Here is a 15,559-nt window from a genome sequence, read left to right as displayed (position 1 = left end):
AACCAAAACTTTGAAGCTCAAAAAGCACATAAAGGTAAAATAAATAAATAAATAAATAAAAATAAAAATCAATATCTCATATCTCTTGAAGTTAAACAAAAAAAGATCAATGGTTCAATCCTTTTTTATTTACTCTAAATCTTTACTTTCATTCTCACCAACACCTTTCATATTGCTTCTGAAGATATGGATTTAGCCACTGGAGTCTTTTAGAATACTTTTAAGCTGCCTTTATGTGCTTTTTGGAGTTCTGGTCATTCACTTGCATTGTGAGGACCTATTGAGCAGAAATATTCTTCAAAAAAATATTTGTTTGTGTTCAGCAGAAGAAACAAAGTCATACACATTTGGGATGTCGTGAGGGTGAGTAAATTATGACATAATTTTAATTTTTGAGTATCAACTATCCCTTTAAAAATATGTATTGTGAAGCATCACCTCTGTTGGTGGCGCTGTTTTCTTGTCCAAAGCTCCGTTCAATCCAGTCAGGCGGGTCACAGGACGCCTAAAAGAGGACCCTTCTCCTGGTGACGTGTTACGTTCCTTTGACAGCGATATGTGAAAGTAAACGATAAAGAAAGAATTAAAACACTGCCTAGCGTTTGATTAAGAGGCTTTTACTGTGATATCGGTGACGTCTTCTACCGTCAATGAAGATGGAGACGCTTTACCATCAAACCAATAAGTGAGTTTGTTAATGCTGTTTATGATAATCCTTTGCTTGTTAGCTAGATTAGCTGTAATCAGAAGTTCTCAAAAAATGCCAAATATGTTTTATAAATTCCCTCTAAACACATCTAACAAATAAAAAGCTCGTTGGAATCTGTTGTGTTGAAATAATAATAAACTGACACCATCTGTTACAGGAGTAAGTGTAGATGATATGGAAGATTTCTCTTATTTTATTCTCTAAAATGTATCTGATCATTTATTTAGGCGTTTCACCTTCATATTGGAGTCTGCCAGCTTTATAGTGTCACAGTGTCTTGACCAACACTGACCGTAATGCACTTGATATGTACAGATGCAAGCTGGACTATATTTTTATATTTATTCAGCTGAAGTATTCTTTTGTCTCTTAAAAACACATTTGAATAATGGCTTTCACGAGGCACAGCATTTATCCTGACTCTCTCTCCCCCCCCCCCCCCCTATCTCCCCTCTGTTTCTTTTACATCTAGACATATCCAGGAGATTCAATCTCAGATGGGACGACTGGAGAAAACAGATCGCGAGTCAGTCCACTGTAAGCCTGTGTGTGTGTGTGTGTGTGTGTGTGTGTGTGTGTGTGTGGTCCCCACCATAAGACACTTGTTTTGGTTGGGGTTAGTATCGCAATATACAAAATATTTATTTGATCATAATATGGATAACTATGTACTATTTATTAAAAACAGACTTAAATAAAAGTACAGGCTTTTGTGTTGATAAAGAATAATACAATTCAGTCCAATGTTATATAACAATGAGAGAGAAAGCTACTATTTTTCTTTTATATGGCTTACTCCAAGTAATACTGGATTTAGAGGTTGACAAAGCAGCAGACCCAAAAGGGCAAATATACCAGGGGACTACATATAAGGCACTTGAAGACCTGTAAAAGCATGTGACTTCAAAATACATTGAAATGTCTCAAAAACAGTAGAATATAATCAGATGGCTTCCAGACTCACTGGATGTTATCACAGGAATAATTATTTCATAATGTCTCGATAAGAAGTGACAAAGGAGCAGTCAGTAACTTCAAAAGGACCTGATTAAGGACCTTTTTTTATTACTTAAAGATAAGCAAAAGGATGGCAAAATACTAACTCCGCATTCATACATAACAGCAGTCAAGGTAATTTCAGGAACCAGTGGGTGAAGAAATAAACCAATACTCATGACGGGTAAGTATTCACTGGCTAGTATCATCAACATCTCCTTGGATTAGAACAGAACAGGTAAGGATCATTGGTAAGCATCAAATTTCTTCAGAAGCAGGGATAAAAAAAAAAACAAATCTGAAATGAGAAATGAAACTCAAACAGAAATGCATACTCGTGCTATGTATAAACTCCGTCTCTTTGCCCACAACTGAAACGGAGGACTGAACATAACAGGTTTCTCAATGCAGGTAGGAATAAACATAGTAGTTCCAAAATGTAACTTTGAATTAGCTCAGTGAATATTCTAGGAAAATCAAGAAATAACAGTCATGAATCAAACTAGGAAAGTCACTTTTTCAATATAAACAGCACTCGTAGAAAACACGTATCTGAAGTCCAATATGAGACACAAATAACATCCAGGAAAACATAAGACAAAGAGTCCGTCCATGAGTGCACAGAGAGCAAGTACAACATTCAAGGCCAGACAAAGACTGCTTGTCACTGCAGTGTTTTTAAAGCACACCAAATGCTCCACTAACGAGCATCTGGTGTGGCTCTTTAATGCTCTGGGAAGTGCAAGCAGGCAAACAAGGTAGATGAGAAAGCCTAAAGGTTTCCAATGTATGCAAGAAATACAAAAGCCCTGAAATGGAGTGGAAAGATATAGCGAGAGAGAGAACATCACCCCTCAAAAAAGTTAGTAAGAAGCTTTCTCTTCCCGAGTGTGAGTGGAGGTTTGGTTAGCTTCTCTCACTTATTCACCCTTATGCCATCCAAGATGTGGATGACTTCTTTTCATCTGCTGAACTCAAATGAATTTGTCAGCTCTTTTGGTCCATACAATGCTGGTGAATGGGTGCCAAAATTTGGAAGCTCCAAAACTCACTTAAATCAGCATTAAAGTAATCCATAACACTCCAGTGATTAAATCCATATCTTCAGAAGTGATGTGATAGTTGTGGATGAAATAGGCAAATTGATAGAAATTCATGCATACACACCCTACTGAGCAGGGAGAAGAATTTCTTTCAAAAAAGGACTTAATTATTGATATTTTTCTTTGATCTTTCTTATCATATCACTTCTGAAGACATGGATTTAATCACTGGACTCTTATGGATATCTAAGAAGAAAGTCATACACATCTGGGATGGCATGAGGGTGAGTAAATGATGAGGGAATTAAAATGTTTAGGTGAACTATCCCTTTAATTGCTGAGCTTCTGCCTTAACTTGTCCTGCTCTTAATCACAACTTGCAACAATGCGGTTGTGGCAGCGGGGGCGTGGTCAAGCGCCCGTCCGGGAGAGAAAAGCGGTAAGGGCGCTCACACCTGAGCTAAATTATGTCTAACACCTGTCTCTAATTGCAGTAGCTTGAGGAGAGCGGCATAAAAAGCAGCAGCAACAGAGCCCAGGAGAGAGCCTGACACAAAGGCCAAGAAGCTATTGTGTTATATTAGTGTGTGAGAATTAAAAACAACCTTACCTGAACCCTGTTGCTGTTTCCGTCCCTTCCTCACTGGAAACTTGTTACACTGGTGCCTAAACCCGGGAATTTGCAGGAACAGTGGTCCAAAGCTATGGAACAGAGTCGCCCCATAGAGTCCTCCCAGCTGGCGGAAGTCCTCAAGTCCCTCGCTATGCTCCATCAGGGCCACCAACAGTCTCTGCTTGAGCTCCGACAGGACCAAGATCGTCGGTTCTTTGAGATCATGCGGGCTCAAGCAGAGGACCGGCTTGCCATCCGGAGCCTCCTCAGCCAGGACGCAGCCGCGACCCCGGACACCCGCGCCACACTGCCCCCACCCGCGCTACAGAAGATTAGGCCGGCAGATGATCCAGAGGCGTTCCTGGACCTCTTTGAGCGCACGGCGGAAATTTGGGGTTGGCCACGCGACCAGTGGGCAGCCCGCCTCGTCCCTCTCTTGTCCGGGGAAGCACAACTCGCGGCACAACAACTTCCGGCAACAAGCCTCCTGGCTTATACCGACTTGAGGAGAGCCATCCTGCAACGGGTTGGTCGGACCCCGGAAGAAAGTCGCCAGCTGTTCCGGGCCATGAAACTGGATAAATCCGACCGCCCGTTTGCGTTAGCCCAGCGGCTCGCGTGATGCCTGTCGGAGGTGGCTGCTTGCGGGGACCGCGACATCGAGGAGCTCGTCGATCAAGTGGTACTGGAGCAGTTTGTCCAGCACTTGCCCCGAAAACGGCGGAGTGGGTCCAGTGCCACCGCCCGGCGTCGCTGGAGGAAGCCGCACGACTCGCGGAGGACCACATGGCGGCGATTCCAAGGGCGGATGAGCCCTCTCTCTCTCTCCCCTTCCCTGTGTCTTCCCCTGTTTTTCTCCCTCCCCTCTGCCCTCTCGCTCTGCTCTCTCCCCAGGGTCCGTTCCTGCCCCGCAGGCGCTGAGGAGTCACGAGACCAACTTCCCGGCCGTGGGAGAGCCCGCCTACCCCTTCCCGTCCTTCAGCCGCTCTCCTCCTCAGGTGGGAGCCCGCCAGCACGGGTGCGGCCGTGGCGCCTGGGCCGGTCTGCTGGAGGTGCGGAGACCGGACCACTTCCGGATCAGTGTCCGCTGATGGAAATAGGGACGGTGGTGCGGGTCTCCGACTTCCGCAGGCTGCCCCGATCGGGCTGGAGCGTACCGTATTCGGTAAGGATCCAGGGGGTACATACCAAGCATTGTTGGATACCGGCTGTAACCAGACCACCATCCACCAACGCTTGGTTCAACCCGGGCTTTGGGAGCTAAACTGGTGAGGGTGAGGTGTGTGCATGGGGATGTTCACAAGTATCCCATGGTGACTTTGGCGATTAAATTCAGGGGAAAAACCATAGTGTGGAGGCAGCGGTTAGTTCCGCCTCACCCATCCGCTAATCTTGGGTACTGATTGGCCGAATTTCAAAGATATTTTAGAGGGTATATGTGCGGATGGGTCCTGCATAAAGAGGTGTGCGGTGTGCGATGCTTTGGCAGGGAGGCGGAGCCGGGCCGCCCTCGGCTGCTCGGAATGACGAGGGAAGGGGCGAGGTGGCGCCCCTCCTCTCAGGGAATTCCCTGAGGGGACTTCCCTCTAGAGCAGTCGCGGGATCTAAACCCTTAAACATGCTCTTGGCCAAGTGAGAGTAATTGATGGTCAACAGCTCCGCCGGCGTCGCCATTGCATACCCATATTTTTCACTTATTAAAGATCGGTTGTACAGAGTGACGCAGGACGCTCAAACAAAGGAGGAAGTGACACAATTATTGATTCCACGGAGCCGCCGGAAATGGTTTTCCAGGCGGCTCACTATAATCCTATGGCCGGTCACCTCGGGAAAGAAAGACACTTCTCCGCCTAATAGCCCGTTTCTATTGGCCGGGCATTGGTGGTGACGTCCGCGAGGTGGTGTGCGGCGTGCCGTGAATGTCAGTTGGTAAACCCACCGGCCACCCCAAAAGCGCTTTGCGCTCCTTCCATTGATCGAGGTCCCTTCGAAAGAATTGGAATGGACCTCGCCGGGCCATTAGAACGGACAGCACGCGGACATCGCTTTGTGTTAGTCCTAGTGGATTACGCAACGCGATATCCGGAAGCAGTGCCCCTGAGCAACATCTCCGCGACGTAGTGTTGCAGGGGCACTCTTCAAAATAATCTCCGGTGGGGATTCGAAAGAAATCCTCACCGATCAGGGCACAACGCTTATGTCACCTACACTTCACGAGCTTTACTGAACTATTGGGCATTAAGTCGATTCAAGACTAGCGCTTACCATCCGCAGACTGATGGCCTAGTGGAGCGATTTAATAAAACACTAAAAAATATGATTCGTAAGTTCGCATACCGAAGACGCTTAGGAATTGGGATAGGTGGCTCGACCCCTGTTATTCGCGAGTACGGGAGGTCCCACAAGCCTCCACGGGGTTCTCACCGTTCGAGCTGCTGTACTGGCGGCGCCCACGCTGGGTCCTCGATGTCATCCGCTGGCTTGGGAGGAGGGACCTTCTAATAGTAAAATGAAATTCAATATGTTCTTGATCTTAGAGCAAAACTCCACACACTGGGGAAATTAACACAGGAGAATTTGCTCCAGGCTCAAGAACGCCAACGCCGGCTGTATGACAGGGGTGCTCAGCTACGGAATTCGCGACCGGAGATAAAGTGCTTGTATTACTCCCAACATCGAAGCTCGAAATTACTCGCCAAGTGGCAAGGACCCTTTGAGGTCACACGACGCAGTAGGGGATCTCGATTATGAGGTTAAACGCATCCGATAGAGGGGCGCGTCAAATATATCACCTCAACCTCCTGAAATTGTGGAGAGAAGAGGCGGCCTCTGTGACGCTGGCAACAGTAGTTCGAGAGGGCGGCGCTCGGACCGAGGTAAACAAAGCCCGCAATCTCAACACCCGGTTCCTTGTGGAGACCACCTCTCACCGCGCCAACTCGCAGAGGTTTCCGAATTACAAAAGGAGTTTGCAGACGTGTTTTCTCCTCTACCGGGCCGCACAAACATCATACATCACCATATCGAGACCGAGCCGGGCGTGGTGGTACGCTGACGCCTCTATCGCTTGCCTGAACATAAAAAGAAAGTAGTTCGAGAAGAATTGGACGCGATGCTTGAGATGGGAGTAATAGAAGAATCCCACAGTGATTGGTCCAGCCCGGTCGCCCTTGTTCCCAAGAGCGATGGGTCTGTACGCTTCTGTGTGGATTATAGGAAAGTCAACGCGGTGTCTAAATTTGACGCTGCACCCAATGCCCCGTGTTGATGAACTGTTCGATCGGGTTACGTGACGGCTCGATTTTATTCGACCTTGGATCTAACGAATGGTTATTGGCAGATCCCCTTGACACCAATTTCCTGTGAAAAACGGCCTTCACCACGCCGCTTGGATTACACCAATTCGTGACGCTTCCTTTCGGTTTGTTCGGGCACCAGCCACGCTTCAGCTCTCATGGATAGGATCCTCAGACCGCACACTGCTTACGCCGCTGCCTAACTAGACGATATCATCATTTATAGCAATGATTGGCAGCGCACATGCAACATCTGAGGGCCGCCCTGAGATTGCTGGCGGCGGGCGGGCTCACGGCAAACACGAAAAAGTGCGCGGTTGGGCGTGTGGAGGTACGGTATCTGGGGTTCCACTTGGGTCATGGCCAGGTGCGTCCCCAAATTGACAAGACCGCAGGCGATTGCGACTTGCCCTAGACCCAAAACCAAAAAGGGGGTGAGGCAGTTCCTGGGGCTGGCTGGCTATTACAGAAGATTTGTGCCTAATTATTCGGATGTCACCAGCCCGCTGACTGACTTCACTAAAAAGGGGGCTTCAGATCCACTCCAGTGGTCGGAGCAGTGCCAACAGGCGTTTACACAGATTAAAGCTGCACTTTGTGGGGGGCCGCTTTTGCATGCACCTGACTTCTCTCTCCCTTTTGTTTTGCAGACGGACGCTTCAGACAGAGGGCTGGGGGCCGTACTCGCGAGGTGGTGGAGGGAGAGGAGCCCGGTGCTGTACATTAGCCGGAAGCTCTCCTTGAGGGAGACTAAGTACAGCACCGTAGAGAAGGATTGTCTGGCCATCAAGTGGGCGGTCCTCACCCTCCGATACTACCTGCTGGGGCGGGCCTTCACCCTCTGCTCGGATCACGCCCACTGCAGTGGCTCCACCGCGATGAAAGATACTAACGCCCGGATCACCCGTTGGTATCTGGCCCTCCAGCCTTTTAAGTTCAAGGTGGTCCACAGACCGGGGTGCAGATGGCTGCCGCTGACTTCCTCTCCAGAAATGGGGAGTGGTAGGCAGGCCGGATGGCGCCCCGGCCTGAGTCGGGCGGTGGGGGTATGTGGCAGCGGGGGCGTGGTCAAGCGCCCGTCCGGGAGAGAAAAGCGGTAAGGGCGCTCACACCTGAGCTAAATTATTTCTAACACCTGTCTCTAATTGCAGTAGCTTGAGGAGAGCGGCATAAAAAGCAGCAGCAACAGAGCCCAGGAGAGAGCCCGACACGAAGGCCAAGAAGCTATTGTGTTATATTAGTGTGTGAATTAGTGTGTGAGAATTAAAAACAACCTTACCTGAAACCTGTTGCTGTTTCCGTCCCTTCCTCACTGGAAACTTGTTACAGCGGTGTTCACGTTTCATCTTTATTACCTTAATTATGAGATGTTTCTTCTTTTAAGAACTGTTTTACATCCTGAGACCCAGAAATGATTGGTTTCAATGGCAACACATCTAAAGCCCAAATAAAATGTATGCTTTAAATCTATGCCATAATCTGTACGTGGTGGTCTATGTGGTCGTTTGCATTTATAGCTCTGCGTCATTCTGCCAGTGCAGAGACAAAATGCTACATTATTACTGTAATTATGCTGAGAAAATGCCTTCATTTCTGAAATTATTATAACATTTCATGAAGAAACAAAATCAATATAATTTGCAGATTCAAAAGTATTCATTAAATGTTTGTAGCTAGGGGTGGGTTTAATAAAATGGTATATTAAACATTAAAATATGTTGAGGTAGCCTGCTGAGTACATTTAATCTTGGTTCATGGTCATGTGAGTTAAGCATGTGAAGTGTCAAGATCAGTTAGCAGCTGTCCCACAGATCTAGTAGTAGACTTTAAAAAAGTCTGCGGAGTCAGCATGGTGCCACCGGCCAGCTGATTGATTTGTTGAAGTGGAGCTGAGCAATGAGAGCCAGGCTGGTGCCACAGCAGGAAGGACAGGGAGGAGTAATGGGGTGGGGGGTGAGAGCTGACAGAGGATGGAGAATGGATGTTGGAGAGGAAACTTGCGGAGTGGTTTGGGGTGTGTGTGTGTATGTGTGTGTCTGTGTCTGTGTCTGTGTGTGTATGTCTGAGGCGGTGTTGTGGCTCAGTCATGAGTCGGGATAGATAACGTCTCAGTTAGGCAGCCACCTATGCATACTGATGACATCATATGAGATGTCATAGGAGGGAAGGATGCGTAATATGTGCACATGTTGGTGTGTGTGAGAGAGAGTGTGATTGTATTTTCTCAGTGGGTGGGGGAAGTTTCTGCCCAAGAAAATGTCTGATAAAAGTTTCCCAACAGTCTCGGGCTCTCTCCTAGGAAACTGCACTAATTCCTAATCAGTGTATACGCCTGTCAATGCTCAACTCTGTCTGTAAAATGTAGACTTTGTGTGTGCGTGTGTGTTTGTTTGTTTGCTTTGTCAGGGATTTAAGCTGGCTGTTGCTTATTTACTCTGAACTCTGAGTGTTTCATGTGTTTATTCATAATTATTTGAATGAATATTCATTTTCAAGGGGGATGAATGTGATAGAATTCTTATTTGTGTTCTTATGTTAATGTTTGTATATTCCTTCAGTATTTGAGAATGAACTACAAGCCAGAATTGATCAGATCTTTAACCAACTGGAGCGACTGGAGATTCTAGCAAGCAAAGAACCACCAAATCGGCGCCAAAATGCCAAACTGTGAGTGCATCATCAATCATGTCCATAAGTAGTTATTCAATCATTCCTGTCTAGGGCTGTAACAATTATGAAATTGTGCTGATGATTAACTGTCAAACAAATGATTGTGACTATGGAGATTAATTGTCATACTACTTACAGGAATTTCCGGGGTTCCGTACAAGTTAAGCTCAATCGACAGCATTTGTGGCATAATATTGAATTTAACTTTATATCATACAATAAAATGGTGATATACAGTATGATTTTCTTTAAGACTTAAAACACTTTTATCAAACTTTCAGGCTGAACCTAGCCAACCCGAATAGCTATTATGCATCACAACGCTTCAGAAGTTGTTAGTAGGCTCAGTAAGAAGGTCAGAGTTCATTTGGAGTGCTCGCATAATTCAATAAAACTGGAAAATGTGATTAAAATCTTAAGTGCAAAATAATTGTGGTTATCTTAAATAATCACAGTTAGATGAAATAATCGCAACAGGCCTATCCCTAACACATGCCAGCTGCACAGAAGTATGCTGGAAGCTCACCCTCGCAGAAACCATGTCTTGCCACCTTACACATTAATAAATAGGATTCCAGTGCATGTTATACTGAGTGGAGTCTTGATTCAAGGCTGAATTTCTTCATAGCCCTCTGGAGTAAGATAATTTCTCAGATTATGAAATTAGAATCAATTTTGATCTTTAATAATAACCAAAACAGAACCAGCAATTCACTTTATTAAAATATTAAGTAAATGTATTAAGTACGAGGAAGCTTGATGTGGAATAAAGAGAAAAGGATAGGGCTGTTGTGGGCTCATAACACAAAGGTTATAGGTTCAAAGCCTAAAAGGTTCATGGGCTACCACCATCGTGCCCTTGACAAAGCAACGAAGTTTGCTCCGGGGAGATTGTCCTTTTATTTAAAATGTACAGTAAGTGGCTCTGGATAAGAAAACTTCTTCTAAATGAAGAATAATTTAATGTGACGTGATGAAGGTGAGGAGTGTTTGTGTTGTGTGTGTGCCCTGTGGCAGAGGGCTCCAGTGAAAACATTCTATCAGTGACCACGTCATCACCAGCATTCTTGCCCTGTGTGGCAAAGCCTGGCTACAAGACTGCACAAACAGACCTGAGGCCAGCACACCTGAGACACCCACTCAATCACTCACTCACTCAGAAGACACCAAATACCGTTAAAGACAGACACATCATGAGGAGTGCCTGTACGTGAACGTGTGGATGACCTCAAACACATTCTCTCCCTCTTACACACATAGAAATGACATAATCGCAACCCAGACAAATGTTGCAAATCTCCATTTTAATGGATGTTTTCAGTTCGGGAAGTGCACTTGTCATTGCACTAATACACTTGGCATTAATGCACTTGGCACTATACTGTTTGTTCTTCCATGTTTAAAGGTTCACTCCATATTTTTTCCCCTCATTTAAAAAGTTTTACTTCTAAAGAAATTAATAGTATTTTTGAAACATAATATATATATATATATATATATATATAATCTAAAATCATGACCAGTAATGTGATATGAAGTGTTCAGTCATATCAGTAACCTTATAAAAGCTGTTTTATTCTACATGGGGTGGGGCGCCTCATTGGGGCAGCCTTGTTAGGATCACATGACCAGCTGAATACTTCTCGCTTAATCACAGTAACTGCCCTATTATTGGGCACTTTCATTCATGGTTCATCATTATTGGTATCTGAAAACTACTGTGTTTGAATGATGCAGCATCCAGGCCACTAGGTGTTAGTGTAAGGTACTTCGACATACTTAAACCTTTAATTATTCAAAAAGCCCTCAATGGTCTAAATGCAATGTGAAAAATTCTGTTTATTTTGCAAAAGGCTTTAAGCTTGTACTGGTTGAAAGCAACAGTTTTTTTTGTTTTCTTATGTCTGAGTAGGTGTTCTGCGACTAGTGCATCACACAATAACCCCTGCAGGCTGCTTTGTGGTCAGAAAGACACTCTCTTCCTTTGTTTTTCTTTTTGTAGGCGTGTTGATCAGTTGAAGTATGACATGCAACATCTACAGACAGCCCTGAGGAACTTCCAGCACAGACGCTATGCTCGCGAGGCACAGGAGAGAGAGAGAGATGAGCTTTTGAGCCGAAGTTTCACAACTAATGTTAGGCCACACAAAACATTTCAAAACTCTAATACTGATTTGTTTACTTGTAGATTATGCCTAGAATGTCTTATAACATCTTACATCTTTACCACTGGATTATTAATGGACATTTTGCTGCTAAGATTATTTTGACACAATATTTTATACATGTGTGTTTATACGTAGGATGCCGACACCTCCATCCCCATTGATGAGACCCTGCAGTTCAATACCAGCCTTCACAATGCTCACAGAGGAATGGATGACATTCTGGGCTCAGGCTCTGGCATCCTTAATGGCCTAAGAGAGCAAAGAAGCACGCTCAAGGTGTGTATTAGACAAGGGAGCATGGATTTATCTATAGCTGAAATAACCGTGATGTCACACATCGCTTTCAGGTTCTTCAGTTTAGCAACATTTAATGGTGGATTTGAGCAGCACTGTGGTTTTAATAATCTGTTAACATATAATAATGTAAAAATGTATGTTGATTAAAGGGAAAGCTAAGGTTTATTGCAAAGATACTGTATAACCAGATTGAACTTTTATTTTGTTGGACATGTAACTAATTAATGAATATACATCATCACACATTCGAAAATATGATATACACGATCAACCACAACATTAAAACCACCTACGTAATATCATGTAGGTCTCCCTCGTGCCACCAAAACCGCTATGACCCATTAATGCATTGACTCCACATGACATCTGAAGGTGTCCTGTGGTATCTGGCACCAAGACGTTAGCAGCAGATCCTTCAAGTCTTTTTAGTTGCAAGGTGGGGCCTCCCTGCATCAGACTTGTTGGTCCAGCACATCCCATTGATGCTCAGTTGGGGAGTTCTGGGGAATTTGGAGGCCAATTCAATACCTTGAACTATTTGTCATGTTCTGAAACATTCCTGAACAATTTTTACAGTGTGGCAGGGAGCATTATTCTACTGAAAGAGGCCACTGCCATCAGGGAATACCGTTGCCATGAAGGGGTGTACGTGGTCAGCAATAATCTTTAGGTAGGTGGTATGTGTCAAAGTAACATCCACATGAATGCCAGGACCCAAAGATTCCCAGCAGAACACGGCCCCAAACATCACACTGCCTCTGCTGGCCTGCCTTCTTCCCATAGTTCATCCTGCTGCCATCTCATCCCCAGGTAAACGACGCACACGCACCAGCCATCCACATGATCCAAAAGAAAACATGTTTCATCAGACCAGGACACCTTCTTCCATTGCTCCATGGTCCAGTTCTGACAGTCACGTGTCCATTGTAGGTGCTTTTGGCGGTGAACTGGGGTCAGCATGGGCACTCTGACCGGTCTGCGGCTAGACAGCCCCATACGCAGCAAGCTGTGTTGCACTGTGTGTTCTGACACCTTTCTATCACAGCCAGTATTACGTTTTTCAGCAATTTGTGCTTCAGTAGCTCTTCTGTGGGATCGGACCAGACAGGCTAGCCTTTGCTCCCCACGCGCATCATTGAGCCTTGGGTGCCCATGACCCAGTCGCCGGTTCAACGGTTGTCCTTCCTTGGATCCGTTTTGGTTGGTACTAACATCTGCATACTGGGAACACCCCACAATGCCTGCCGTTTTGGAGATGCTCTGACTCGGTCATCTAGCCATCGCAATTTGGCCCTTGTCAAAGTCGCTCAGATCCTCACGCTTGCCCATTTTTCCTGCTTCCAACACATGAAATTCAAGAACTGTTCATTTGCTACCTAATACATCCCATCCCTTGACAAGTGCCATTGTAATGAAATAATGTTATTCACTTCACCTGTCAGTGGTTTTAGTGTTGTTGCTGATCAGTGTATGTGGCATATAAAAATATTTACTGCAATATGCATCTTTACTGCTTTTTGGTCCTCTTACAGTAAATAATAATATTTGACTTCTTCTGTATTCAAACTTCATAACAGCCGATTACATACTGCATTCAAAATAAATGCATAGACATGTTTTAAAAGTGTAGCATTTTTGTCGCATATCCTTTCACAAACAGCCAGTATGCACTGCAGTGGTGGAGATGGGCTCCAGTTTGTTCCGCTTGAGCTTACAAGATGGTGTAAGATTATATTTGGCCTTATATCTGTCACAGCAGTTGCGCTTAAGGCTGTGTGCGATTCCTTCATGAAAAGTTCATATATATCAACTGCAGCTACAGTGTAAATTGGTCTTATTAAAACAACGCAATAACAATGACAGTGATTTTTGAAACATCATATTTTATGCCATATCCTGTGTTTGTCCTGATCCACCGATCCTGAGGAACAAAGCACCAACTGAAAGCAGTTCATTTCTGGGGTACCAACAGAACCCCAAAATCATTCCTTCTTTTTTTCTTTTGTAACTTCCTAGATTTCAAATAGACATCATGATAATTGCTGTCAGAACTTATTCCCATAAACTTGTGTGACCTTTCACAGTATCTTATTTTTCCTGACTGATAAACTCGTAATGAAATCCTTTTTAAAATGTTACTTTGATTTTTACTTCATTAGCTAGGACTAAAGAGTTTCTTGCATGAAATTATTTGCTTTTAAAACATGGCTTAAAAAGGAATTGAAAACCTTCTTTATTAACCGGTTTGTTACAGCACTAGTTTCAGGGGTTGTCTTATCAGACATATCAGAAAATATGCATATTGTTTTCTTTGATTGTTCATATAAATAGCAGAATGGAGGTGTTCTCCAGTATAAATATGCAATGATTAATAGAGAATACAGGAGAGAGGTGTGCAAGCAGAGGAATGTTGAGTGTGTAGAGTGAGTTAGTGTTAATAATAGGTGTGCGAGTTTGAGGTAATGCAACCACATATAGACACTGACACTGTTTCCAGGGAGGAGTGAATGCTCTTCCTGAAGCTCCTCTTGATTAACAGCATCCGTGAGAGTTTATCTGACTGTGTTTTTGGGGGAAGGGGGGTGATCTGTACCTCAGATATTTGACTAAGTGAATGGAGGTTTATCTGTTGGTAATAGGATTTTAACAGAAATGTGTTAAAGGGATAGTTCACCAAACAATGAAAATTCTCTCATCATTTACTCACCCTCATTCCAGTTTTTTTTCTTCTTCTGAACACAAACAAAGCATTTTAGAAGGATATCTCAGTTCTGTTGGCCCATTAAATTAAAGTGATGGGTGGTCAAACGTTTGAAGTCCCAAAAAAAAATCACATATAAGCAGCATAAAAGTAATCTATATGACTCCAGTGGTTGAATCCATATCTCTGTGAGTGAGAAAAAGATCCAAATGTAAGTTTGTTTTACTATAAATCTTCAATTTCACTTCCACATTCTTTTGTTTCTTTGTGCATATTGCCATCTACTGGTAGGTGTTGGTCAAAGGTGGAGATTTATAGTTGAGTGGACTTAAATATTGATCTGTTTCTCACTCTCACCTATCACATCACTTCTAAAGACATTGATTTACTTCCTGTTGTCATATGGATTACTATGCGATTTTTGAGTTCTGGGCACCGTTCACTTGAACTGTTTGGACCTGCAGAGCTGATATAGTTGTATAATGACTTCTGAGATTCTTGGTAACATCTTGCTATTTCTCTCTTTTAGGGTACCCATAAGAAGATGTTGGATGTTGCAAACATGTTGGGCTTGTCTAACACCGTCATGCGTTTGATTGAGAAGCGAGCATCGCAGGACAAGTTCATCATGATTGCTGGAATGCTGGCTTCTTGTTTTGTCATGTTCCTGGTGGTGAAATACCTTAGCTGAACTTTCTGACCTTTAGACCTACTGTCTTGGTGGAGCTCATCAGTCTGTCTTGGTGGAGCTCATCAGTGGCGCATTCCATCTCTTATGGACCTTTTTGTGAAAATGAAATTTTTAATTATGATCAGATCCAATTGTAATTTTCCTCACTTTAAAAAAAAAAAAATAAAATGTCAAATTTAGTCACTGTTCAGGTGTGGTAAAGTCTCATATTTGCCGCTGTAATGCTCAATCCTTTATAATTTCTGCAGTATTTTGATTTCTTTCATCACTTGCCTGAGTAGACATAAAAAAAGCTGCTTGAACAATCACACTGGTGCTACAGCACCTTATTTTGAAATCTCTACTGCTAATGTCTGAAGAACTCTTGACTCATGT

General features: G+C 44.1%; 1 protein-coding gene across 1 annotated transcript; it reads left to right on the top strand.

Annotated features, from left to right (window-relative positions):
• The first annotated feature begins 490 nt into the window (after window positions 1–490).
• gosr2 (golgi SNAP receptor complex member 2) lies at window positions 491–15,372 on the top strand. The gene is made up of 6 exons (XM_052132847.1): window positions 491–685; window positions 1,182–1,246; window positions 9,216–9,324; window positions 11,330–11,462; window positions 11,631–11,771; window positions 15,023–15,372. The coding sequence occupies exons 1-6, from the start codon at window positions 651–653 to the stop codon at window positions 15,182–15,184; spliced, it is 645 nt and encodes a 214-aa protein (XP_051988807.1). The 5' UTR covers window positions 491–650; the 3' UTR covers window positions 15,185–15,372.
• Window positions 15,373–15,559: the final 187 nt, after the last annotated feature.

The sequence above is a fragment of the Xyrauchen texanus genome, chromosome 8, assembly GCF_025860055.1.
Source record: "Xyrauchen texanus isolate HMW12.3.18 chromosome 8, RBS_HiC_50CHRs, whole genome shotgun sequence".
Lineage (NCBI taxonomy): Eukaryota > Metazoa > Chordata > Actinopteri > Cypriniformes > Catostomidae > Xyrauchen > Xyrauchen texanus.
This window is presented reverse-complemented; position numbering and strand designations above follow the sequence as displayed.

Coding starts and splice junctions, on each gene's coding strand:
- gosr2 (XM_052132847.1), top strand. CDS start 651: ATGAAGATGGAGACGCTTTACCATCAAACCAATAA. Junction 9,325..11,329: donor CGGCGCCAAAATGCCAAACT/GTGAGTGCATCA, acceptor TTCTTTTTGTAG/GCGTGTTGATCAGTTGAAGT. Junction 11,463..11,630: donor GCCGAAGTTTCACAACTAAT/GTTAGGCCACAC, acceptor GTTTATACGTAG/GATGCCGACACCTCCATCCC.